The sequence below is a fragment of the Tursiops truncatus genome, chromosome 2, assembly GCF_011762595.2.
Source record: "Tursiops truncatus isolate mTurTru1 chromosome 2, mTurTru1.mat.Y, whole genome shotgun sequence".
Taxonomy (NCBI): Eukaryota; Metazoa; Chordata; class Mammalia; order Artiodactyla; family Delphinidae; genus Tursiops; species Tursiops truncatus.
The window spans coordinates 37,253,282-37,278,982 of record NC_047035.1 but is presented as its reverse complement, the minus strand read 5'-3'; the positions used below and the strand labels follow the sequence as shown (position 1 = coordinate 37,278,982).

At 39.1% G+C, this 25,701-nt stretch overlaps 2 protein-coding genes across 6 annotated transcripts in view; one reads left to right on the top strand and one right to left on the bottom strand.

The window, feature by feature from the left end:
* Nucleotides 1-17,802, bottom strand: part of LOC101338040 (uncharacterized) — a 53,028-nt gene extending 35,226 nt beyond the window's left edge. Inside the window, exons 1-3 of one of the 2 annotated variants that reach the window (XR_012329950.1) lie at nucleotides 17,535-17,801; nucleotides 15,688-15,809; nucleotides 8,316-8,444 (exon numbers count right to left, since the gene is read on the bottom strand). The gene's annotated coding sequence lies outside the window, so the exon portion shown is untranslated. Of the gene's footprint in view, nucleotides 1-8,315; nucleotides 8,445-15,687; nucleotides 15,810-17,534 lie in introns of both variants that reach the window. The other variant, XM_073800385.1, reaches the window with a different exon arrangement.
* A 183-nt stretch (nucleotides 17,803-17,985) lies between these two features.
* Nucleotides 17,986-25,701, top strand: part of MTHFD1 (methylenetetrahydrofolate dehydrogenase, cyclohydrolase and formyltetrahydrofolate synthetase 1) — a 58,020-nt gene continuing 50,304 nt past the window's right edge. The window contains exon 1 of one of the 4 annotated variants that reach the window (XR_004525047.2): nucleotides 17,986-18,208. Coding sequence is in view for 2 of the 4 variants with exons in the window: in XM_033851067.2 (XP_033706958.1) it covers nucleotides 18,168-18,208 (41 nt within the window). In the remaining 2 variants the exon portion in view is untranslated. Of the gene's footprint in view, nucleotides 18,209-22,792; nucleotides 22,812-25,701 lie in introns of those variants that run through there. The other 3 variants (XM_033851067.2, XM_019922740.2, XM_019922747.3) reach the window with 3 other exon arrangements.

Sequence of the window (25,701 nt, the reverse complement as noted above, 5' to 3'; positions counted from 1 at the left end):
CTTGTCAATTAGTCCTCCAGAGGACTTGACAGTTCTAGTTTTTACTTCCTCCAGATAAACAGTGATCTGCAAACTCTAAGATTTAAAAACACTCCTTCATGAGAAAGACAAATATCATATGATAACGCATATATGTGGAATCTTAAAAAAGGGTACAAATGAACTTATCTACAAAACAGAAATCGAGTTACACATGTAGAAAACAAATTTACAATTACCAGGGGTTAAGGGGGAGAGGAATAAATTGGGAGATTGGGATTGACATATACACACTGCTATATATAAAATAGATAACTAATAAGGCCCTGCTGTATAGCGCAGGGAACTCTACTCAATACTCCATAATGACCTATGTGGGAAAAGAATCTAAAAAAGGATGGATACGTGTATATGTATAACTGATTCACTTTGCTGTACACCTGAAACTAACACAACATTGTAAATCAACTATACTCCAATAAAAATTTTAAAAAAGTCTGACACATGTAGTGGAATATTTAGGAAAGTCCAAAAAATTACAGCTATGTAACGAAAAACTGGCATCGAGCAATATTTTATTGTGATTAAAAAGTCATGACTTTATGAATTACAAAAAAACCCCAAAAAACAACAACAACAAAAAACCACCACTCTTGCATTACAGGCATACTTCAGAGATACTGCAGACCACTGCAATAAAGCAAGTATCACAATAAAGCGAACCACATGAATTTTTTGGTTTCCCAGTGCATATAAATGTTATGTTTACACTATACTATAAAATGTGCAATAGCATTGTCTCTAAAAAAACAATATACATACCATAATTTAAAAATACTTCATTGCTAAAAAATGCTAACCATCATCTGAGCCTTCAGTGAGTCATAATCTTTTTGCTGATGGAGGCAATTGAAATTGCCTCCATGCTGATGGCTGCTGACTTAAGCAGGTGGTGGTTGCTGAAGCTTAGGATGGCTGAGGCAATTTCCTAACATAAGACAACAATGAAGTTTGCCACATCAATTGACTCGTCCTTTCACAAACAATTTCTCTCAGCACGTAAAACTTTTTGAAAGAGTTTTACCCATAGAAATCTTCTTAAAAATTGGAGTAAATCCTCTCAAACCCTGTCCCTGCTTTATCAACTAAGTTTATGTAATATTCTAAATCCTTTGCTGTCCTTTCAAGCATCTTCATAGCATCTTCACCAGGAGTAGATTCTATCTCAAGAAACCACTTTATTTGCTCATCCATAAGAAGCAACTCCTCATCTGTTCAAGTTTTATCATGAGATAGCAGCAATTCAGTCATATCTTCAGGCTCCACTTCTAATTCTAGTTCTCTTGCTATTTCCACCACATCTGCAGCGACTTCCTCCACTGAAGTCTTGAACCCCTCAAAGTCATCCATGAGAGTTAGAATCAACTTCTTACAAGTTTCTGTTAATGTTGATATTTTGAACTCTTTCCATGAATTACAAATGTTCTTAATGGCATCTAGAATGGTGAATCCTTTCCAGAAGTTTTTCAATTTCCTTTGCCCAGATGCATCAGAGGAATCACTATGGCAACAATAGCCTTACGAAATGTATTTCATAAATAATAAGACTTGAAAGTCGAAATTAGGGACTTCCCTGGTGGTCCAGTAGGTAAGACTCAGCACTCCCAACGTGGGGGACCCGGGTTCTATCCCTGGTCAGGGAACTAGATCCCACATACATGCCGCAACCAAGAGTCCACATGATGCAACTAAGAAGTCCACATGCTGCAACTAAAAGATCCCGTGTGTCGCAACTAAGACCCGGAGCAGCCAAAATAAATAAATAAATAAAATCTCTAAAGAAACATGTTGAAATTACTACCTGATCCATGGGCTTCAGAATGGATGTTGTATCAGCAGGCATGAAAATAACATTAACCTCATTGTATATCTCCATCAGAGCTCTTGGGTGACCAAGAGCAGTAATATTTTGAAAGAAATCTTTTTTTCTGAGAAGTAGGCCTCAACAGCAAGTTTAAAATACTCAGTAAACCATGTTGTAAACAAATGGGCTGTCATCCAGGCTTTGTTGTTCAATTTACAGAGCACAGGCAAAACAGATTTAGCATAATTCTCAAGGGCTCTAGGACTTGGGGAATGGTAAATGATCACTGGCTTCAGCTGAAAGTCACCAGCTGCATCAGCCTCTAACAAGAGAGTCAGCCTGTCCTTGGAAGCTCTGAAGCCAGGCATTGACTTCTTTCTAGCTATGGAAGTCCTAGATGGCATCTTCTTCCAATAGGAGGCTGCACCGAAAATTTGTTGGTTAGTGTGGCCACCTTCATCTTGATCTTAGCTAGTTCTTCTGGATAACTTGCTGCAGCTTCTACATCAGCATTTGCTGCTTCACCTTTTATGTTATGGAAACAGCTTTTCCCTCAAACCTCATGACCCAACCTCTGCTAGCCTCAAAACTTGTTTCTGCAGCTTCCTCACCTCTCTCAGCCTTCCTAGAATTGAAGAGAGTTAGGGCTTTGCTCTGGATTAGGCTTTGGCTTAAGGGAATGCTGTGGCTGGTTTGATCTCTATCCAGATCACAAGAACTTTTCTCCATATCAGCAATAAGGCTGTTTCACTTTCTTATCACTTGTGTGTTCACTGGAGTAGCACTTTTAATTTCTTTCAAGAACTTTTCCTTTGCTTTCACAACTTGGCTAACAGTTTGGGGCAAAAGGCCTAGCTTTCATCCTATCTCAGCTCTTGATACGCCTTCCTCACTAAGCTTAATCATTCCTAGCTTTTGATTTAAAGCAAGAGATGAGCAACTCATTCTTCCACTTTAACACTTAGAGGTCATTGTCGAGTTATAAATTGGCCTAATTTTAATATTGTTGTGTCTCAGGGAATAGGGAGGCCTGAGGAGAGGGAGAGAGATGGGGAATAGCAGTAGGTGGAGTAGTCAGAACTCACAACATTTATCAATTAAGCTCGCTATCTTATATGGGCACAGTTTGTGGTCCCCAAAACAATTACATTAGTAACATCAGAGATCACTGATCACCACAACAAATATAATAATGAAAAAGTCTGAAATATTGTGAAAGCTACCAAAATGTGACACAGAGGCATGAAGTGAGCAGATGCTATTGGAAAAATAGCGCCAATAGACTTTCTCAAAGCAGGGCTGCCACAGACCTTCAATTTGTGAAAAACACAATATCGGCGAAGTGCAATAAAGTGAAACACAATAAAAGAGGTATGCCTGTTATCTTTTATATTAAAGAATCCAAATTTTTGAATAGTTTGATGTTGGATTTGGGTATAACGAACCAGAAATATATTCAGAACTTAGCTAAATTTAGGTAACCCCCAAACTCAGATACAGCTTGTTGATAAAAATTGTCAACAAAAGACTTATGTCTAGAATATATAAAGGACTCTAGACTCTCAGAAAACAATCTGATTAAAAAATGGGCAAAAGACTTGAACAGAAACTTTACCGGAAAGGATATGTGGATGGCAAATAAGCACACAAAAATAGGTTCAGGGACTTCCCTGGTGGTCCAGTGGGTAAGACTCTGTGCTCCCAATGCAGGGGGCCTGGTTTCGATCCCTGGTTGGGGAACTAGATCCCACATGCATGCCGCAACTAAGAAGCCCTCATGATGCAACTAAAAAAAAAGATCCCACATGTCACAGCTAAGACCCGGTCCAGCCTAAATAAATAAATAGTTAAAAAAAAATACATTCAACATCACCAGCCATTAAGGATACGCAACTTAAAGCCAAAATTTGATACCACTACACATATATTAAAATATCTAAAATACAAAATAATGACAACACCAGACGCCGGTGAGGATGCAGAGAAACCAGATCACTTATATGTTGCTGGTAGGAGGATAAAATGGTCCAGCTACTCTGGAAAATAGTTTGGCAGTTGCTTTTAAAACTAAATATGCAAATACCATATGACCCAGCTATTGTATTTTGGGGCACTTATCCCAGAGAAATGAAAAATTATGTTCACACAAAAACCTGTACATGCATGTTCATAGCAATTTTATATGTGATAGCTAAAAAACCAACAAGTCAACAAATGAATGGTTAAACAAACTGTGGTATATACATACCACAATCTCAGCAATAAAAAGGACCAAACTATTGATACAAGAGCTTGAAGAAATCTCCAGGAAATTATGCTGAATGAAAAAGCCAATCTCAAATGGTAACATATGCATGATTCTTTTGTATAACATTTAAAAAACAGCTTTATTGGGGCTTCCCTGGTGGCGCAGTGGTTGAGAGTCCGCCTGCCAACGCAGGGGACACGGGTTCATGCCCCGGACCGGGAAGATCCCACATGCCGCGGAGCGGCTGGGCCCATGAGCCAGGGCCGCTGAGCCTGCGCGTCCGGAGCCTGTGCTCCGCAACGGGAGAGGCCACAACAGTGAGAGGCCCGCGTACCACACACACACAAAAAAGCAGCTTTATTAGGATATAATTCATGGATTCATCCATTTAAAGTATACAGTTGAGTGGTTTTTAGTATATTCATAGACTTGTGCAGCCATATTGAACAATTTTTTACTTTTTAAATTGAGATATAATCCACATACCATAAAATTCACCCTTTAAAGTGTACAATTCAGTTTTTAGTATATTTGTAGTTGTGCAACCAACACCATGATCTAATTCCAGAACATTTTCATTATCCCCTAAAGAAACCCCATACTTGTTAGTAGTCACTCCCCATTCCCCCCTCCTCCTAGCTCCTGGCAACCACTAATCTGTTCTGTTTCTATGGATTTGCCTATTCTGTACATTTTATATAAATGGAATTGTACAATATGTTGCCTCTTGTGACTGGCTTCTTTTCATTTAGCATAATGTTTTCAAGGTTCAACCATGTTGGAGCATGAATCAGGACTTCATTCATTTTTATGGCTAAATAACATTCTACTGTATGGATATACCACATATTGCATATCTACTCATCAGCTGATGGATATTTGGGTTGTGTCCACTTTTTGGCTTTATGAAAAATGCTACAGTGAACATTCATTTACAAGTTTTTTTGTGAATATATTTCTAATTCTCTTGTCTATATATCCAGGAGTGGTATTGTTGGGTCATGTGATAACTCTATGTTTAGCTTTTTGAGTACATGACTTTTTTTTTTCAGTATATAACATTCTTGAAATGACAACATTTTAGAAATGGAGAAGACATTAGTGGTTGCCAGGATTTGGGGATGGGAAGGAAGTGGGTGTGGATAACAAATGGCAATGGGAAGGATCTTTGTGCTGTTAAAACTAACTGTTCAGTATTTTGACTGACTGTTTAGAACTTGATACACACAAACACACAAATGAGTACAAGTAAAACTGGGGGAACTTGAATAATATTAGTGGATTGTATTGTATCAATGTCAATATTTAGGCTGTTACATTATACCATAGTTTTGAAAAATTTGGGAGAAACTTTGCAAAATCTACAGTGGATCTCTCTGTATTATTTCTTAAAACTGCAAATGAATCTACAATTACCTCAATTAAAATTTCAATTAAAATTAATAATAACTGGTTCTCATATATTTTTCTTTAGCTGCAAAATTTATATTGCCTCCATTCTCCCCTCCAGAACTGGCTGCATCTACCAGCTTTCTACTGTTTGCCTTTTTACTACACTAAGGGAAGAAAACATCTTATCTGCAAAAAACACTGTCATATTGCCCTCACAAATAAAAGTTTCCATGAAAATCAAATTAAAAATACTGGCAAAACACATTAAATTTATCTTCAATTTAAGACACTAGGCCTTATTGTACATATTATCAGTAATTTTTTTTACAAGTTGTTTAACTTTTTTTTTTTTTTAATTTTTTCTTGGCCATGCCTCATGGCTTGTGGGATCTTAGTTCCCCAACTAGGGATCGAACCCGGGCCCCCTTCAGTGGAAGTGCCAAGTCCTAACCACTGGACCACCAGGGAATTCCCTGTTTAACTTTTACTACTACAGCAGCCCACCTAGCACTATGCAAGAGTTTTAGCTAAATATCATATTGCCTAAACTAGACAACACCATCACCAACTGAATACTTTAATATTTATCCCTTCTATACCTGGCTTTTCCTAAATATAGCTCTCTTGCACCTGTTTCTCCATTATTGGACAGAAACACATGATAATTATTTTTGTATGTCCCACAAAGAGATAAAGTTAATTATAACAAAAGATTTAAATGTATGCAGTGAAGAGAAAAACTGTCTCATCAAGACAATTGTGTTCCTGTAGGATTAAATAATAGGTTATTGGAAAAGGGAAAGATGACTCATGCTGAAGGTACTCTACTGAAATCACTAGACTTTTTTTTTTTTAAGTAAGTTTGACACAGTTAAACTGTCACTAATTTTTATTAAATTCAGAAAATGCCAATATGAGCTATGGAATACTTTTTAACGTATATAGTATCTAAAATCAAGTCAAAATGAGACCTTGTAGAGCCTTTTAGATATCTGTTTTGACAAATAGATGAAAAATATGTATAGGTACCAAATGCTTTATGTACATGTAGAAAATTGCTTTTAAAAAGTACTTGGAAATTCTTGAAAATAGCTTACATATTTTCTTTAAACAAGGTTTAAAACCTGTCTTTTTTGACAATTTGGTTTAAAAGTTTTTTTATGAATTAGGCATAGACATAAACCCTAATTGAATCCAAATCCAAATTATCAAAAATCCCAAACTTCAGAAGTATTAGTAGTAAGTTATTCTGTGGAGAAGAAGAACAATGCTACCCATAGTAAAACTGCTACAATTTTCAGGGATTTGCATCACATTTTTTTCCTGAAAGAAAAAACTAAGAAATGTCTCCAAAGTGTAATAAGATTTATTGTATCTATGTAAATTATGTTTAAATTTAATTTCTATTCACCTCTCTATGCTAAAAGAGGGAAAATGTTAGCATAAAAAATTGAAAGAAATTATCTATCTATCTATCTACATGAAACCTGGAGTCAGGCTATTGATAGATAAGATAGCAGAAAAGAACTTTAATGAGGTCCTGAGCAGAAAAGAGGTCTCAAGGAATAAAGCCACTCTTATGGGCTGAGTGTGTCCCCTCAAAATTCATATGTTGAAGTCCTAGCCCCTAGTACCCAAGAATGTGACTGTATTTGAGGATAGGGTGTTTAAAGAAGTAACTATGTTAAAATGAGATCTTTAGGGTGAGCCCTAATTCAACATGACTGATGTTCTTAATGAGAGGAAGAAATTTGGACACAGTGACCAAGCGAAGACACAGAGAACAGATGGCCATCTACAAGCCAAGGAGATAGGCCTCAGAAGAAACCAACTGTCTCATCATGAAAAAAAAAAAGGTAATTATGTGAGGTGGTGGACGTATTAACCAACCTTATTGTGGTAATATTTTGCAATACGTGTGTATATCAAATCACCACATTGTACATCTTAAATTTACACAATGTTATGTCAGTTATATGGCAATAAAGCTGGCGAAAACATTAAAAAGAAGAAACTAGCCCTGCTGACACCTTATGTTGGACTTCTAGCCTCCAGAACTGTGAAAAAATAAATTTCTGTTATTTAAGCCACCCAGTCCATGGCACTTTATTATGGCAGCCCAAGCAAACCAATACAGACACCATAGATAACTACTTATTCAAAAGGGTGGTCAATGTCCCAATAAAAGCATTTAGAACATTTTACTTAAAGGTAACCATAGAGGCAATACAGACATAAGCAGCCACATCATGTTACCTTTAACAATGACAATGGCCTTTGGGATTCCAAACTTGGTTACCTATCTCTTGCAACAAATGTTTAAGGGTGCTTGAGTTCAACTAAACAATTCCTATAGGCACTCTCTAGTTCATCACAGGGTGTCAAGGCATTTCCTACAAATGTGGTTTCTTTTTCATCTGTTGATATTACTCAGATGTTTCATTAAGTATTTAATAAGAGCAGTGGGTATTTGCCATTTGGTGCTATATTGGAAAGTGGGAACTCACCCTTTCCATTGAAAAATGCTTAATACATGTAACTATTATTATTATATACACTTTGAGCATGGCAGTTCCTAAGCAATGTTCTAATACTACAGCATTCAGCAGTAACTCAAAAGCGGCACTACATATTATACCATCTTCAAAGGGACTTCTCTGGCAAAAGACAGATTTGGGTCTACATTAGTGCTCCTTGGTGATAAGAGGCTTCAATATTGAGAAAACAGCAAAACTGAGTTCAGATAATACTTTGAGCTTTTTATCAGAATGTTTCTCTCCCTACAGAGGATATAATTTCCCATGGTGTTTTATTTTCAGGTAATCCGTATACCTCAGCTAAAAGATTCTTGTATTTCACCAACAAACCAGCAAGGTCAGGATGGACTGGGTCAGCTGCCCTTTTGTTGCACGTGATTGGGTTCCTGGTGGGAACCACTTCAAGAGGTGGATCAAAACAAGCCTACAAAAAGAAATTTCAAATTAATTAATTAAACATGTAACTATAGATCAAAAACCGCAATGTTTTAGCCCACACAAACTCAAGTAAGTAACTCTAAATAAAATACAACTTTAAAATATTGATTTTGAGGTGCTATCCTAACAAATGAAATAGGTCTCAAGAAAGCAGCAAGTAACATGTTAACCTAAAAGGCAACTTTACATTTTTCTAAAAATTCTTACCTGACAATTTACAACACCAGTGATAAGTAAATGCAGCACATCTAATAAACATAATTTCTGAGAGTGTAGGAATCAAGAAAACACATATAAAATGTCTGGGGAAATTTTAATTCACATCTAGTAAAACCTTTACAGAAACTTGAACTATTATAAGGTCACTGATGAAAGATTTACCAGTATTTGTTTTATTTTTGATTATAAATCAATTCCTATGCTTCTATAATTATACAAATTGATTTTTTAAAAAAATCTGATTTCAGTAAATCAACATCAATTTTGTGTTTCTTTCACACCTTACTGAGGGTAAAAATTAGGGAGATTTACCTGTATTGCAATATCTCCTCCTATTGTCAAAAGAGTGTATAATGTTCTAAATTTTAATTAGCATAACTGGTTAAGAACAAAGTTTATATGATTCAAATGAAGCCAAGAAAAATGTGTTAATCTAAATCTCTAAAAAGTATAAATATATCACATGGTGCTTAACGTATTAAAGGAACAAAATACATTTTTCTAAAGTTATCAGGTTTTAGAATTTTATGCTTACCAAGATACTAGGAACATAGGCCTGCATAAGAGAATACAAAATAACTATGTTTAAATGTTTAAAAAAATAGAGAACTTTTGAAAGTGTGATTAAGTCACAAGAGACCACAAAGAATTAACATATTGGAAAACATGTTGGAAAAACAACCAAATAAGACTCTTAGAAATAAAAAGTGTAATCGTTTTAATTTGAAAACTGAATGGACACATTAAAAAGCAACTTAGACATAGCTGAGGAATGAGTGAACTCAAATATGAAGGAAATTATCAAGCATATAGGAAAAAAAATAAATGGTGAAAGAGAGTTTAAAGGCAGAGAGATTGAAATGAGAAGGCCTATCATACGTCTATTTGGAGTCCAAGAAGGCTACATTCTAGAGAAGGGGGAAGAGACACTATGTGAAGAAATAATGTTTTGATAATTTTACAGAATTGTTGAAAGATTCCAATCTAAGTGGTCTAGCAAATACCAAGAAAAGTGACTAAAAAAAATTTCTTTACCTCCACACTCATAATGAAACTGTAGAACATAAAGAAAGATCTAAAAAGCAGATAATAGAAAGGACAGATAATTACAAAGAAATAGCAGTTAGACTGGTAAGTGACTTCTCAATAGTAACAGAGGCTGAGAAACAGCAAAATGATATCTGTAATGTACTAAGAAAAATATATCATCTTTTATTGAGTCTAAGATGCACAAATTTTCACATCTCTGCAACTGGGCTGCAGCTTAAAGTTGATGCTAATTCATATATGGATAGGTTAGCTGAAAACATACTTTTGAATTTCAAAATAGTGGATAAAATAGTAGTATTTCTTCAAATCAAGGATATAAGGTAACTGCCAACCAGAATTTTATACTTAATTATGTTTTAAGATTAAGAGTAAAATAAAGATATTTTAAACAAACAAAAATTGAATTTACCACCAATAGGTCCTCACTTAAGAGAATTCTAAAGGATGCATTTCACATAGAAAGAAAATGAACTCACAAAGTCTGAGATACAAGAAAGACTAGTTAAAAAAAAAGAACAAACAGTAAATATTATGTGGGTATATTTACATAAGCGTTAATTAATTTAAAAAGTGTGATTTATGGGATTGAAAATAAGGAATAGAACCAATGCAGGACAAAAAAAAGCATATACACTGAGAGGAGAAAAACAGTTTAAAGCACTATAAAATATTCATATTTCTCAAGAGTAATCATACAGATTTCAGTTAACTTTGCTAAGTATATATGTTAAAACAACTAATATAACTAGTTAAACAATAGTCATACAGCATATAACTTATAAACTAGTAGAAAAGGAAAAAATAGAATGAGAAAAAAGAAATAAATGCAACACAACAAAACAAAAACAATCAGTTTTTGGTATGAAAGAAGGAGGGAAGAGGAAACAAAAATAATGGGACAAATAGATTACACATATGATGATAGAAATACACCCAAATAACCAGTAATATCAATAAATGCAAATGGACTAAACTTTCCAGTTAAAAGCAAAGATTAACAATGTTATTCAAAAAAGCAAAAAACTGAAAACAACCCACATGTTAAATAAGAGTTTAATGGATAAGTAACTTATGGTATATTTGTACAATAGAATAATTATTGAATAATTGTACATAGATCAACACAAATCTCATGAAGTAAAAGAAGTGACAAAAACACAAAAGCAGTATAATTCCGTTAAACAAACTTTTAAAACAGATAAAATTAATATTTATTAGGGATACATATATGAGTGATAAGACTAGGAAGAGAAGCAAGGGAATGATAGACACAAAACTCAAATATCCACTATTTTTAAGTTTAGGTGGGAGTAAAGGGATTCAGTTAGTAAGGGGCACACAGGAAGGTTCTAAGGTACTGGCAGTGTTTTATGAAACTAGATGATAGGTTCATAGGTATTTGTTTTATTACCTAATCTGTGTGTATACATTTTACAGTTCTTTTCTATTTTTTATTCTATTTTTTCTATATTCTTTTATTCTATTTTTTTATTCTATGTTTTAAAAAAATCCATTCACAAAACAAAACTACATATTTTTTAAGATGCATATATATCCAAAGACATATGTCAAACATATTAAACTGAGATGAGATAGAAACGGAGATGGAGAAAAAATAAAGTGAGAGGGGTCTTGCACAGAAAGATGATACTGTACCATGAACTAAGCATGATTAACTTGACTGTGTATCTGAGATCTAAAACAAAAGGGCAAATTGATTAAAATGTGCTAAATGTCTTATTTTTAGTACACCACAATATCACTAAGATTTCAAACACCAGTAATAAAAAGAAAAAAATAATACTATGTTCAATTAGGTTTTTAATTTATAAAAGTAAGAAATATTCAACCAGCAATTAATTTTGTAGTCAAGTTCTTTCAAATACAGCTTGAAAACTTTTCTTATTTCATAGTTTAGAAGATATGAACAAGGAGACATGCTGTACAAGAATACTCACTGTAGCTTGTTTATATAAGAAAAAAACTAAAATGTATAAAAACTGATATATTACTATAATTTGTAATGGAATTCTATGCAGCAGTTAACATGCCCAGACTAAATTTATGTGAATCAAAAAGAACTACTCTCAAAAACATGATTGAGTGCAAATAGCAAGGTAGAAAGTTATGTCTAGTAGAATATCATTTATGTAATTTTTTAAATCCCCAAAACAACATAAGAAGCATTCACATATATCTAAAAACATGGACATAAAGGCTATACACTTAGTTCAGAAGTTATCTCTGAAAAGGAAATAAGGGCTACCCTGGTGGCGCAGTGGTTGACAGTCTGCCTGCCGATGCAGGGGACATGGGTGCGTGCCCCGGTCTGGGAAGATCCCACATGTCGCAGAGCGGCTAGGCCCGTGAGCCATGGCCGCTGAGCCTGTGCGTCCGGAGCCTGTGCTCCGCAACGCGAGAGGCCACAACAGTGAGAGGACCGCGTACCGCAAAAAAAAAAAAAAAAAAAAAAAGGTACAGGATGGTCCAGTAGTACTTTCACATAGACTTGTAATAGCAGCTGCCCTAACACCCTCATCTCTCACCACCCCAGTGGATTTAGATTTATTGATACTGAAGACACTTATTAAAGAACAATTATCTTTAATGAAACTTTAGTCTCGTCCCCATTTTAATTATTTGATACTTAAAATCATTACTATATCAATTCCTTTTCTAAGAACCAGAGAAGAGACTTAAAAGAACAACTAAAATTTTGGTGAATTGAAAAGGGAGAATGAACTGCTCCTCAGTCCTGGCACAAGAATCATACTGAAGACAAAGGTTTTCTTAAGAATCCTATCCTCTGCTTTTATTTTTATTTCCTTACCATTTTATGAATCTTATGCTCTATTAAAAACAACTTATTAGTTTCACTCATATTGCCTCTAAGAAAAAAGCTACTATGTGGGCCAAAATATATCCCCAGAAGCATGAACTGATCCTGCAGTATCTCAAGTACCACCTCCTTCCTTGGTTCACACAAGGTGAGGGTAATCTCTCTCTCCTCCTGACTCTTATAGTATATGATCTATACTTTTCCTTTGATTGTTATCTCATTCAATATTGTATCATGGGGACTTCCCTGGTGGCACAGTGGTTGAGAGTCCGCCTGCCAATGCAGGGGACACAGATTCAAGCCCTGGTCCAGGAGGATCCTGCATGCTGCGGAGCAACTAAGCCCGTGCACCACAACTACTGAGCCCGCGCGCCACAGCTGCTGGAGCCCGTGTGCCTAGAGCCCGTGCTCCGCAACAGGAGAGGCCACCGCAATGAGAAGCCTGCACACTGCAGCGAAGAGTAGCCCCCACTCACTGCAACTAGAGAAAGCCCGTGCCCAGCAACGAAGTACCAACGCAGCCAAAACTAAATAAATTTATTAAAAATATATAGATTGTATTATGTAAAAAATCTTATGTCTCCTACTAAATTAAAGGTACATTAAGAGCAGAATCTATTTCTGGTTTATCTCTATCATTCCATACGAGGAACAAAAACTACAGATTGAACAACTAAAGAACCCAACAGTTCTTTCAAAAAAAACACCCTTATATACAAAGTTAACTTATATAGGTGATAGTACTGTTCTCCCAAACTTACCTTATAGAAATACAATAAAAATATAATAGGAGTCTGAAGTAAAAAATAAAATACAGCAATATGACACAATTATTCTGTGAATTTAGGTTTGTACATAACTTTATTTTTTACACAGTCATAAGATTCATCAATACTCACATTAGAAAGATACAGTATGCTACGCTTCATTTAGTGGAAAGTAAAAACCATAAATTTTTACCATATCAGGCACAAGAGAAAATTTCAAATCCAAGGTCAATTCTAGAAGAAACCTGAATTGTCCAGTATGAGTGGCTGCCCTGCACTATTTACCAAAAGAACGTTTGCACATCAAAGGAGCTGTTGCTAGGTGAACGCATCACAGAGGTCCAGGGAAGGGCAGAGACCTCCTAAAGTGATAAAGTAAGGCCTGTGGTTCTTTATTTCCCTAATTAATGAAGTGAAAACATAAATTGGCTTCATCAAGCATGAGCGAACTTAACAACTCTTAGGAAGGTGATCCCACTGAAAGTAAACATTCCAGCAAAGGTAAAACTTATATTTTGGAGCTTTCTTTTGTGAAATTCTTGGAATAGGTCAAATTTTTGTACTTCAATACCTACAGCTTATCAAGAAAGAAGTATTTTGAAAGGAGGAGAAAAATGATGATTCCATCTACAATTCCTAAAGCATAAGATGATTTGTCTGAAAAACTGGTATTCTAATTCTTAGAAATTATGTCCCTATTATGTATTCTTGATACCAGAATCACTGGAATTACACTTCACATATCATCTAATCTAGTGGTTCTCAACCCTGCCCACCCATTAGAATCTCAAAGATAACTTCAAAAAATACTGATACTGGGCTTCCCTGGTGGTGCAGTGGTTGAGAATACGCCTGCCAATGCAGGGGACACGGGTTTGATCCCTGGTCCGGGAAGATCCCACATGCAGTGGAGCAACTAAGCTCGTGCACCACAACTACTGAGCCTGCGCTCTAGAGTCCGTGAGCCACAACTACTAAGCCCACGTGCCGCAACTACTGAAGCCCACATGCCTAAAGCACGTGCTCCACAACGAGAGAAGCCACCGCAATGAGAAGCACACTCACTGCAACGAAGAGTAGCCCCCGCTTGCCACAACTAGAGAAAGCCTGCGTGCAGCAATGAAGACCCAACGCAGCCAAAAAAAAAAAAAAAAGGGAAAAAGAAAATACTGATACTCTGACACTACCCCAAGTTCTGACTTAATTGGTCTGCAGTGGAGAGCCTAAGCACAAATATTTTTAAAAATCTACACAGGTAATTCTAGTGTGACTTTAGGGTTAAGAACGACTGTCCCCCTATCTTTATTTACATATGATAAAAATGAGGCAGGGATAAAATTAGTATTAATAGGAATGAGAGTAATAGTTTAATAACTAAACCAGGAAAATAAGAAATATCCGTTTTTTTTCCCTCTAAAACTAGATTTTAAAAATTACATCCCCAAGCAGCAGAAACATAACTATGAACAAGACAGGAAATTTCTTATAAAGCTGAAATTCTGGTGGAAAAAGAAAAAGATAGTAAACAAGTATATAAATAGATAAAATAATTTTAGATAGTGTTCAGTGCTGTGAGTAAAATAAGCTAATGTATAGTAACAAGGAGGTAAGTGAGGGGGCAGTTTTTGCTAATGTAATCAAAGAAGGCCTGGTTTGAATATATTAACATAAATCATATTATACATTTTACTGGATAACCTGCCTTGATCATTTAACAATTTGTGAAAGTTGCCTTACAGTGCATCTATAGTATATATCCATTGTTCATTTTTTTTTTTTTGGTGGTACACGGGCCTCTCACTGTTGTGGCCTCTCCCGTTGCGGAGCACAGGCTCCGGACGCGCAGGCTCATCGGCCATGGCTCACGGGCCCAGCTGCTCCGCGGCATGTGGGATCTTCCCAGACCGGGGCACGAACCTGTGTCCCCTGCATCGGCAGGCAAACTCTCAACCACCGCGCCACCAGGGAAGCCCATATCCATTGTTCCTTTAACAACTTCATCCATCCTGATGGAGATTTTATTGTTTTTTACTATGTAAATTGATGCTGTGAGGAACACTTTTATACATATATGTTTGTATATACGTGTAATTATTACTATAGGATGAATTCGTAAAAGTGGAATTACAAGATCAAAGAAAGCACACATTAAAATTTTGATAGATGTTATCAAATAACCCTCAAAATTTTTGTAAAAATGGAACTTCTGCAGAAAGGATACACAGTTTTTCAAGCAATTACCATTAACAGGATTTGAGTAAAAATATTTTATCTTTCTATTCTCTGTGAAATGATCGGTTCTCAGTCTTTATCTTATTAGACCAATGTGCAATATACTTGGCAGAATTAGTTACCTCTTACTCCTGTGAAACTCTTCTTCACTTGTCGTCTAAGGCTGCATGCTCTTGGAGTTTTTTCTCATAACACGCTGGACTCTTCAATCTTCCTTCCTGGTTCCTCCTCATCTCTTTGAATTCTAAACATTGAAGTGTCATAGGAATCAGTCCTAGGTCCTCTCTCTACCTACACTCATTCTCTTCCTGGGCGCTCATCCAATCTCATGGATTTAACTATCGTATCTCTCGTTTATATGAATATCACTAAGACATCTGGATGTCTAAGAGGCATCTAAAAACATCTAAAAACTTATTTCATCTCTGTAATGGCAACTCCATCTACCAGTTGCTCAAACCAATCCCTTGCTTTTTTTTTTCTTACTCCCTACCTTCCTCTCTTTATTGAGGTTTCTGCTCAAGTCAGATTCCCCAGAGAAGCCTCTCTAAAACAGCACTCTCCTGCCTTCCACCACCATTCCCTATCCTCTTAGCTTGCCTATTTTTAAAAAATGCTAGGTCTCAATATCTAAAATTAGAGTACATATTTCTTTAATTGATCATTAGCTGATGTGGGGGGGGCAACTTTATTGGTTCACCGTGGTATGTCTAGCACCTAGAGCAGTGTCTTGTGTTGTTGACACAGTAGCTACTCAATAACTATCTGCTCAATGAATGAATGAATGAATTGTACAGGTCACATAGAGATATTATAGTTGAAAACCAGGCCTTTAAGTTGCAAAGGCAACATATTTGAAACATCCAGTTTTGGTCCTAATTTTAGGCACAGCTACGTATCTTTGACTAAGTTATCCTTCAAAGTCTATTTCTCCATCTGTAAATCGGGGTTTATGTCATCTTCCTCAGCAAACAAGAAGCTGTAGTCAATATCTATTTAATATTACAATCACAAAAGTTTCACTACCTGTAATTTTCCAGGAACATCTGATTCAGTTTTCGTCTTAATTTCAGTTGTCCAGGTATAACATAATGTTACGGTATGTATTCAGAAGTCCTTAACATTTTAAAGTTATTATACAGTTGGCCCTCAGTATTTTTGGGTTCCACATCCTCAGATTCACCCAATCCTGGGTCAAAAATTATTTTTTTAAAAAAAGTTCCAGGGGCTTCCCTGGTGGCGCAGTGGTTGAGAGTCCGCCTGCCGATGCAGGGGACACGGGTTCGTGCCCTGGTCCGAGAAGATCCCACATGCCGCTGAGCGGCTGTGCTCGTGAGCCATGGCCGCTGAGCCTGCGCGTCCAGAGCCTGTTGCTCCGCAACGGGAGAGGCCACAACAGTGAGAGGCCCGCGTACCGCAAAAAGATAAAAAAATAAATAAATAAAAGTTAAAAAAAGTTCCAGAAAGTTCCAAAAAGCAAAACTTGAATTTGCAGCATACCAGCACCTATTTATATAGCATTTACCCTGCATCAGTCATCTAGAGATTACTTATCTAGAGTAATCTCAGGAGTATGCATGGGAGTATGTGCTTAGGTTATATGTAAAAACTACGCCATTGTTTATAACGGACTTCAGCATTTGAGGATTTTAGTATCTGTGTGTCGGTCCTGGAACCAATCAGAAACTTGCAGGCCCTGTCCTAGCAAACACCCCGGCAGCCTTCCAAGAGGGAGGGGTGCCTGCCCCTGTCAGTCACTAGGCATCCAGTTTATGTAAGGCCCGCGTCCTTTCTCCAACCCCAGATCTGCGTGGGGGAATCTGGCAAAATCTAGACTCGCAAAGCTGACGACCTCCCCGTACTGGCCAACTTGGGGTTATCCACACCCTGAGGGAGCCACGCGGCGCTCCAGCTCCACTGGCCTGAAACAGCGGGCTGGGCTTCAACCATGGCGGAGTATCAGCTTCACCTGAGGAGATTTTTAAAGCAGTCAGAGGCGCCACCCAGACTGTCCGATTCAGTTTCGACACCAGTCTGACGGAGCCTGGGAGCGAGAACGCCGGACGCTGCCCCACACTCCGCAGGCGTACCCCCTGCCGGCCAGCCCGGGGCCCACCTAAGCTCCCCACGCGGGAGCCGAGCACAACACTCCAGTAGAAGCCCCGCCCCCTCAGCCCACGCAGGCCTCCGGCGCCAGCCAAACGTCTCCCGCGAGACCGCCCCTTGGCTCCGCCCACTGCCCCGCCACCTAAAGGCTGGAATCGGGGGTGATTCCCTCTTCAGCTGCTTCCCTGCCCACACGATGGCGCATTCTCGCAAGGGTCCTTCCACCAGCCAATTATTTCCTCCATCCAGCCTTCCACAGAGTTTCCTCATCTTCCCGTGGCATTTCAGACCCTCTACTCTTCAGCTTTTCGCTAAGGGGCCTACGTCCGTCTGGACTGCGCACGCGCGCATCCATGACCGGGGGCGCACGCGCAGTAGCAGGGTCGGCCTGGGCAGTCGCTAAGCGCGTGTGTTGGGCAATCCCGCGCCGCAGTGGAGCGAGTCGAGCCTCGATTTTGTCGGTGTCCATTGTGGGCAGCGGACTTATATAGAGGTCATGGCGCCGGCGGAAATCCTGAACGGGAAGGTCATCTCTGCGTAAGGACCTGTCGTTGTTAGGGCGTGTTGGGCTGCCGGCAAGGGCTGTGAGCAGGGTGTGCAGGTCCCTAAGGACCCTTTTTTTTTTGTTTTTTTGCGGGAGGGAGACTTGGAGCCTAAGAGTCTGGCCAGCCGGGTGGAGAGGGGGGACATTGTCCTGAGCCCTTCACACCTGAAGGCCGGTTCCCTACAACCAAAGAAAGGGGCCTGGTGGCTGTGCCCGCTGGCTCCTATGCTTCTGGGACAAGTCCTCTTACTCAACCCGACGACTGTGCTCCCAGAAGTGCAGCTGCCAGACGAGAGAGTAGTTTGGGTTGTCTGCAGCATCCCAGTCAGAACTCAGAAATCCAGTTAATTCCCTTGCCCTGTAATTTGGAGGTGAGGAGACTGAGATTAGTGAGGTAACAAGGTTACAAGGCTGATTAGTGGCAGAGTCTCCTTCCAGACCATAGCTTTACCCACTGCACCAGAGTCATCATTTGCTAAGTGGAACCCACTAAACGTTTTCTTTTTCCGTCAATTTCATGCCCCTCTAACAGCTATCTCCTGTGTCCTGGTCCTAGATTTACTTTCTAGTTTGGCTCTTGAGTCCTGACAGTATTTTCTATTCCTTTTGACCTCTGCCATTTCTACCCTATGGGAAGTCTGAATGCTTCGCTAGTGTATATGATTGCCAGACTTAATTCCCTGGGAGTAACACCTGGCTGTTTTTTGTCTGGGAGGTGACTGGTGGGGAAAGATGAAAGTAGAAGGGGAAAGGATATATTTTGTGTGATCCACCTGGAGGTTGCTCTTGGGACCTTGGACCTCACCAGTTATTTGGTAACAACTGTAGCTGGCAACAATAATTGCCCCATGAAGCCCTAATTTTGTGAGCAGAGGTTTTTGAGTGAATTATAGAGTCATTGGCAGTGAAACCCACCTTGAGTTTCCTGGAAGATAGAGATGGTGGACAAAGAAGGTGAGATGTAAATTAGATGGTGGTGAATCTTTCACATTGGTGAGGAGGAACCCCAAACGTTTACATTAGAAATCACAATACGTACATCTGAGTGCTTTTCTGCATGTGGTTTGCTAAACTGCATTGTTTGTGCTTGACCTTCGTTTTTTGTTTGCTTATATTTCAAACCCAGTCACTTAATCAGTGGCTTTTCTTGGTAAAATCTTCTTTTTAGAAAGACTGGTTGTGAAGAGATAGTTTAGGTTTGCTTCTTGGCAGGCTACTGAGAATAGGTGCTTACTGGATATGTTTTGGTTGAGTGGGGAGCAAGTTAAATATACTTGTAAGCTCCATAAGGACAAATACATGCATTGTCTTATTTGTGTCTATATCCAAAACACCTAGAAACCTTCTTTCACTCCTTACTAGTTTTGTGGCATTAAGCAAATTAGCTATCCTCTGTGCCAAAATTTTCTCAAATGTAAAATAAAGATAATATCTAGGCCATTGAATTGTTAGGAGAATTAAATGAGTTCCTAACTGAAGAGCATTTAGAATTGTTCCTGGTACATAATAAGTGTTCAGTACAAGTTAGCTGTTAAAGATTAGTAATTAGTTAATGTATACAGAGATGATTGATTCATTATCTCTTTGACAGTGATAGTTGCTTAGATTCATTCTGTTTTTTTTAAAAAAATATTTATTTATTTATTTGGCTGCGCCAGGATCTTCATTGCCACCTGCGGGGTCTTCGTTGCGACATGCAGGATCTTTAGTTGCAGCATGTGGGATCTAGTTGCCTGACCAGGGATCGAACCTAGGTCCCCTGCATTGGGAACGTGGAGTCTTAGCCACTGGACCACCAGGGAAGTCTGGCCTTGAGATCTATTTCAATGGTTCTCAACATTAGCTACAGATTAAAATCACCTTGGGAGCTTTTTGTTTTTGATATTTCTTTTTATTTACATATGAATACATACAGAAAAGTGCAACTGTCGTCAGTGTAGAGCTCAATGAGTTTTTCATTACTGAACTTGAGTAGCACCCAGTAAGAAATGACATTGTTGGCATTCCAGAAGCCCCTCTCTCACTCCCATCCCATCACCATCCCCAACAAAGGTAATCACTATCCTGACTTCCAACACTGCAGATTAGTATTGTCTGGTTTTGAACTTTATATAAATGACATCATACAGTATAAAGTCTTCTGTGTCTGGCTTCTTTCAGTCAATGTTGTGTTTCTTAAATTATTTCATGTTGCAGGTAGTTGTAGTTCATTTACTCTCATGGCTGTTTTGTATTCTATGTGAATATGCCACTATTTGCTTATCCATGGACATTTTGGTTTCTAGTTTTGGGTGATTATGAATAGTGCTATGAGCATTCTTTCATATGTCTTTTCATGGAACATATAATATATACCTTTCTGTTGGTTACATCCCTAAGAGTAGAATTGTGGAGTAATAGGACATATATATGAGCAGTTTTATGTAAGTAGAAATTGCCAATCTTTTCCAAGGTAGTTTTACTAAATTATATTCATAGGAAGCGTCAATGCTTGGTACCACACAGACTGATTTAATTGGAATTTCTAGCAATAAGCCACTGGACTCAATATTTTAAAAATCTTTTAAAAGCTCATTGTTTGATTCTAATGCATCTTGAAGGTTGAGAACCACTTATCTAAAGCCTTAACTCTTTTTTTTTTAATATTATTTTTTTATTTACTTGGTTGCGCTGGGTCTTAGTTGCGGCACACGGGCTCCTCAGCTGTGGCATGCGAACTTAGTTGCGGCATGCATGTGGCATCTAGTTCCCTGACCAGGGATTGAACCCAGGCCTCCTGCATTGGGGCCACAGAGTCTCAACCACTGTGCCACCAGGGAAGTCCCTAAAGCCTTAATGCTTAAGTCCAAGTTTCATCAATGAGGAGGAATAGGGCAGTGATTTGGTGGCAGGTACTGAAAGCATTCTCTGGAAATGACTGTTCCAGGTACTGTTCCTCTCCCTTGTTGGCTCAGAAGTAACATAGCTAACCTTTTACAGTGCCCTGTGGTTGAGCAATCAATTGAACTAATTGATACTAGTTCCTACTAACACAATTCATAAACAAGCACCAAGACTAAGGATTTTGTGCTTACCGAAGATTTTTCTTTAATGTGCTTATAAAATGGCTCTTTCAGATGCTGCCACAGCTTGGCACCTTGACCTTCATGGAGAGCTTGACTCCAGGAGCAGGTAGAGCTCACAATTCCTCAGAGAAGAGGAGCTCTGGAACGGGAGACGGCCTGCTTGGTTGATGAAGTAGTGCAGTCCCTCAGCTCCCCATGCTGAGGCTGCAGCAGGCAGCTGGCCCTTGGCCATGGCCCTGGGGGAATCCTGAACAAGAAGGTGGTTCTTAGAGCTTGAGCAGGTTGGGCTGCAGGTAGAAGGTCTGGGCAGGGTGTCCCTACCTTCCTCTTTTACTAGGCCAGGGACACTCTTGAGAGGAAAGGTAAGTGAACTTCTTGCATTGCAGCCAGGGATCCTGGAGTCAAAGGGAAGGGTCCCTCATTCCCCAGATTTGCAGGTCAGCTTCGTTGTTTGCCACCACTGTTGGGCCTCTCTGGGGACCAATTTGCAAGCCTTCAAGCTCCCTGGGCAGTTTCTTGTCTGATGTAGTATATGAATTGTAAAATTTCTTCCTTGAGGGAGGAAGGATGGGGCAAGTCAAGAATTCCACAGTCAGAATTTCTCTAAAATCTAGTTCACTGCCCATCCTATCCTGCAAGCTGAGGAAATAGTTGAGGCAAGAAAAGTGTTGTGATTTGGCCAAAGGTTACTTGGCTGGTTAATGGCAGAGGCTCAATTAGAACCAAGGTCTTAACCCAGTACATGGTGCTTCTTACTTTGTCAGGCACTTACTACTTTTGCTAAAAGGAATTTCATAAACTAAATTTTTTTTCTTTATAGCAGTCTTCCTCTTGCCGTGTTTCCCATTCTGCTGAGAAGGCCATCCCTGACTTTTCTCTACTTTTATTTATTCTCCCTTTATATCTTTCTGGTAGCCAGGACTGGACAAAATTCATCATTCCAGATTCCTTCTCTGCCTATGGGAAACCTGGATCTGGTTGCCAATTGTGTCCCTTTGGAAGGAACACTTCCATTTCTTCCTTAGGGGAGTTCCAAGGTTATAGCCTGGATTTGAAAATTGGGGGAGATCTGAGGGTTAGGGACAAATATCTGTTTTTGGATATTTATTCACTTAATAAATATCTGTGTGCCTCCTATATGCCAGGCACTCTTCAAAGCCACGAGACTATAACAGTCAACAAAACAGCCCACATCCCTACCCTCGTGGAGTCTCTTGTCCTGATACGTAGAGACAGATGGTAAAATTGGTAAAACAGAATGTAAGGTAGTGAGAAATGCCAGAGAAAACCAGAGCAGGGAAGAGGGACAGATTTCTGAGGCATGGGGGTTATAATTTTGAATATGGGAATTAAGCTCATACTCATTGTGAAAGGAACTTCTGGGCGAAGATTTGAAGGAGGCGGGGCCGTGAGCCTGCCAATGTAAGAGGGTTCCTGACCAAAAACACAGCCTGTGCCATGGACCTTTGACCTCACCAGTTATTAAATGACTGCTTTGGGGTCAGCAGTGATGGCCTCCGAGAAGCTGAAGGTGAGTAGAAGGGCTGAGGGAAAGAGCACCGATGGTGGTGAGAGCCTACCCTGGCTTAAGGGAGGACCTCCTAAAGAGATTATACAAAGGCAGGGGTGGAAAATAGTGTCAGAAGAACTGCCCTGATTTGGCTTTTAGACCAGAAACCACAATTCTTATATACGTGTGCTTTTCAGAGTGGGGCCTGCTAAGTGTTGTGTGATTTGTTTGACCTTTCCTTCTGTTTGTTTGCTATAGTTGAGCCTGCTCCCTCCATGGGTGGCATTTTTCTTGATTAAGTCTTTTAGAAAGACTGAAGAGACAGATGGTTTGCCACTTGTCAGGCCACTGAGAGAAGGTGCTCTGAGTTGTGGGTTGAGCAGAGCGGGTTGGTGTGTTTGTAACACAGCTCCCTGTGGGTGGTATCCCCAGAGCTAGTCACAGTGCTGCTCCCTCCTCCAGAATCAGGGGGTGACTTAGTTTACCTACTTGTGCCTTAGCTTCCTCATCTATATGTTGGCCACCTAATTCACAAGGTTGTTAAAATTGAATGAGTCATGACTTGTAAAGCATTTAGAGCAGTCTCTGGCACATAGTTAAGTTGTAATAAATTGGTACTTAGAGAGTACCTGCTGAATAAGCAAGTGATGTTTGTGTTTATCCAAGCTTTATCTGTGGCAGCTGGCTTATTATCTTGAGCCTTAAAATTAGAATGTATCCTATTGTTCAAAGATAAAAATGGAACCATGACTATATGTTTAGCTACAGGGTTAGAAGAACTATTTTCTGTAAAAAGAGTTTGCTCACCACAGTGAAGTTGATAAGCTTTTCATTTTGTCCTGTAGACAAAGTACCTGAAGGCCTTTTTGTGCTTAAAACGATTTGCCTGTAATGAGCTCCAAAGTGTGGGCCTTTCTGAAGGTCCATGGAACCTTGACTGTCAAAGCTGGCTTCACTCTGGGAGCCTGTGCAGGAGAGCAAGTGAGAGTTCCTGAGAGTGGGACCTTCTGCTGGCCACCCAGCCAGGCTATTGGATGTGTTGCTATTGTGAATAGTGCTGCTGTGAACATAAGGGTGCATGTATCTTTCTGAATTATAGTTTTGTCCAGATATATGCCCAGGAGTGGGATTGCTGGATCATTTGGCAACTCTATTTTTAGTTTTTTGAGGAACCTCCATGCTGTTTTCCATAGTGGCTGCACCAATTTACATTCCCACCAATAGTGCAAGAGGGTTCCCTTTTCTCCACACCCTCTCCAGCACTTATTGTTTGTAGATTTTTTGATGATGACTATTCTGACTAGTGTGAGGTGGTACCTCATTGTAGGTTTGATTTGCATTTCTCTAATTAGTCATGTTGAGCATCTTTTCATGTGCCTGTTGGTCATCTGTATGTCTTCTTTGGAGAAATGTCTGTTTAGGTCTTCTGACCGTTTTTTTGATTGGGTTGCTTGTTTTTTATTGAGTTATGTGAGTTGTTTATATATTTTGGAAATTAAGCCCTTGTTGGTTGCATCATTTGCAAATATGTTCTTCAACAAGGACGTAATTTAATCTTTTTTTTTTTTTTTTTTTTTTTTTTTTTTTTTTTTTTTGCGTTATGTGGGCCTCTCACTGTCGTGGCCTCTCTCGCTGCGGAGCACAGGCTCCGGATGTGCTGGCTCAGTGGCCATGGCTTATGGGCCCAGCCGCTCCGCGGCATGTGGGATCCTCCCGGACCGGGGCACGAACCCGTGTCCCCTGCATCGGCAGGTGGACTCCCAACCACTGCGCCACCAGGGAAGCCCTAATCTTTTAATTTGACTTAACTAACTAGGAATTTGAAATATATGCCTTTCTTGGAACACTAGGTGGCCTCAATTGTTTTTACAAGGAACTACATGTTAAGTTTTTCAGAAAATTTGAAGAATTTTTTAGCAGTGTAACAGTTGTAATGAAACATAAAACAGCAAATGAACAAAATGAAAATAAAGCAGATGAAATCAGACATTTGTGTTGTACTGCATTGTAAAATCTTATAACAACAGTCTCCTTGTGGGGGTGGGGGAGGGTGAGAAATGTCTGTCCTTGTTTAGAATAGCCCTGCATGTTGAAGATGAATGTTCTTGATTTTTCTCTGATTAGTTACTTAAAGGCCTATTCTGTGGACCTTTTTTTTTTTTTTAATTAATTTATTTATTGGCTGCATTGGGTCTTCGTTGCTGTGCGCGGGCTTTCTCTAGTTGCATTGAGCGGGGGCTACTCTTTGTTGCCGTGCGCTGGCCTCTCATTGCAGTGGCTTCTCTTGTTGGGGAGCACAGGCTCTAGGCGTGCGCACCTCAGCAGTTGTGGCACGCGGGCTCTAAAGCACAGGCTCAGTAGTTGTGGCACACGGGCTTAGTTGCTCCGCGGCATGTGGGATCTTCCCGGACCAGGGCTCGAACCCATGTCCCCCGCATTGGCAGGCGGATTCTTAACCACTGCGCCACCAGGGAAGTCCCCTCTGTGGACCTTTTGAAGATCACTTGCAAATTCCTCTAAGCCTGTGCTACATTTCAGTGTTTGTTGACTGGGAAACTTTTTTCCCGTCATGTAGATTTCTTAGCCATGTAGCTAAATACCCATTACTGCCTCCTTTTCCTACCTGTAGCTTCTGTTGAAATGTCCTTGTTACATTTTATTTTAGCAATACTTTTTTTTTCTCAATCATAAAATGTCCAAAATTTGAAAATAGGCCATTATGTAAAACAGAATGAGTTGGAATTCATAGTGGACTTTTTGAGGAATAATTGTACAAGACTTGAGGCAAGAGATCTGGGTGACTGTTAGAGATACTAGGCTCTGACTAGGACTCTTCAAGGGTGATGCGATTCTGTAGGGATGTACACCTTTGACTTTTGTTGACTAGGCTCTTTGACAACTATATGTGGGA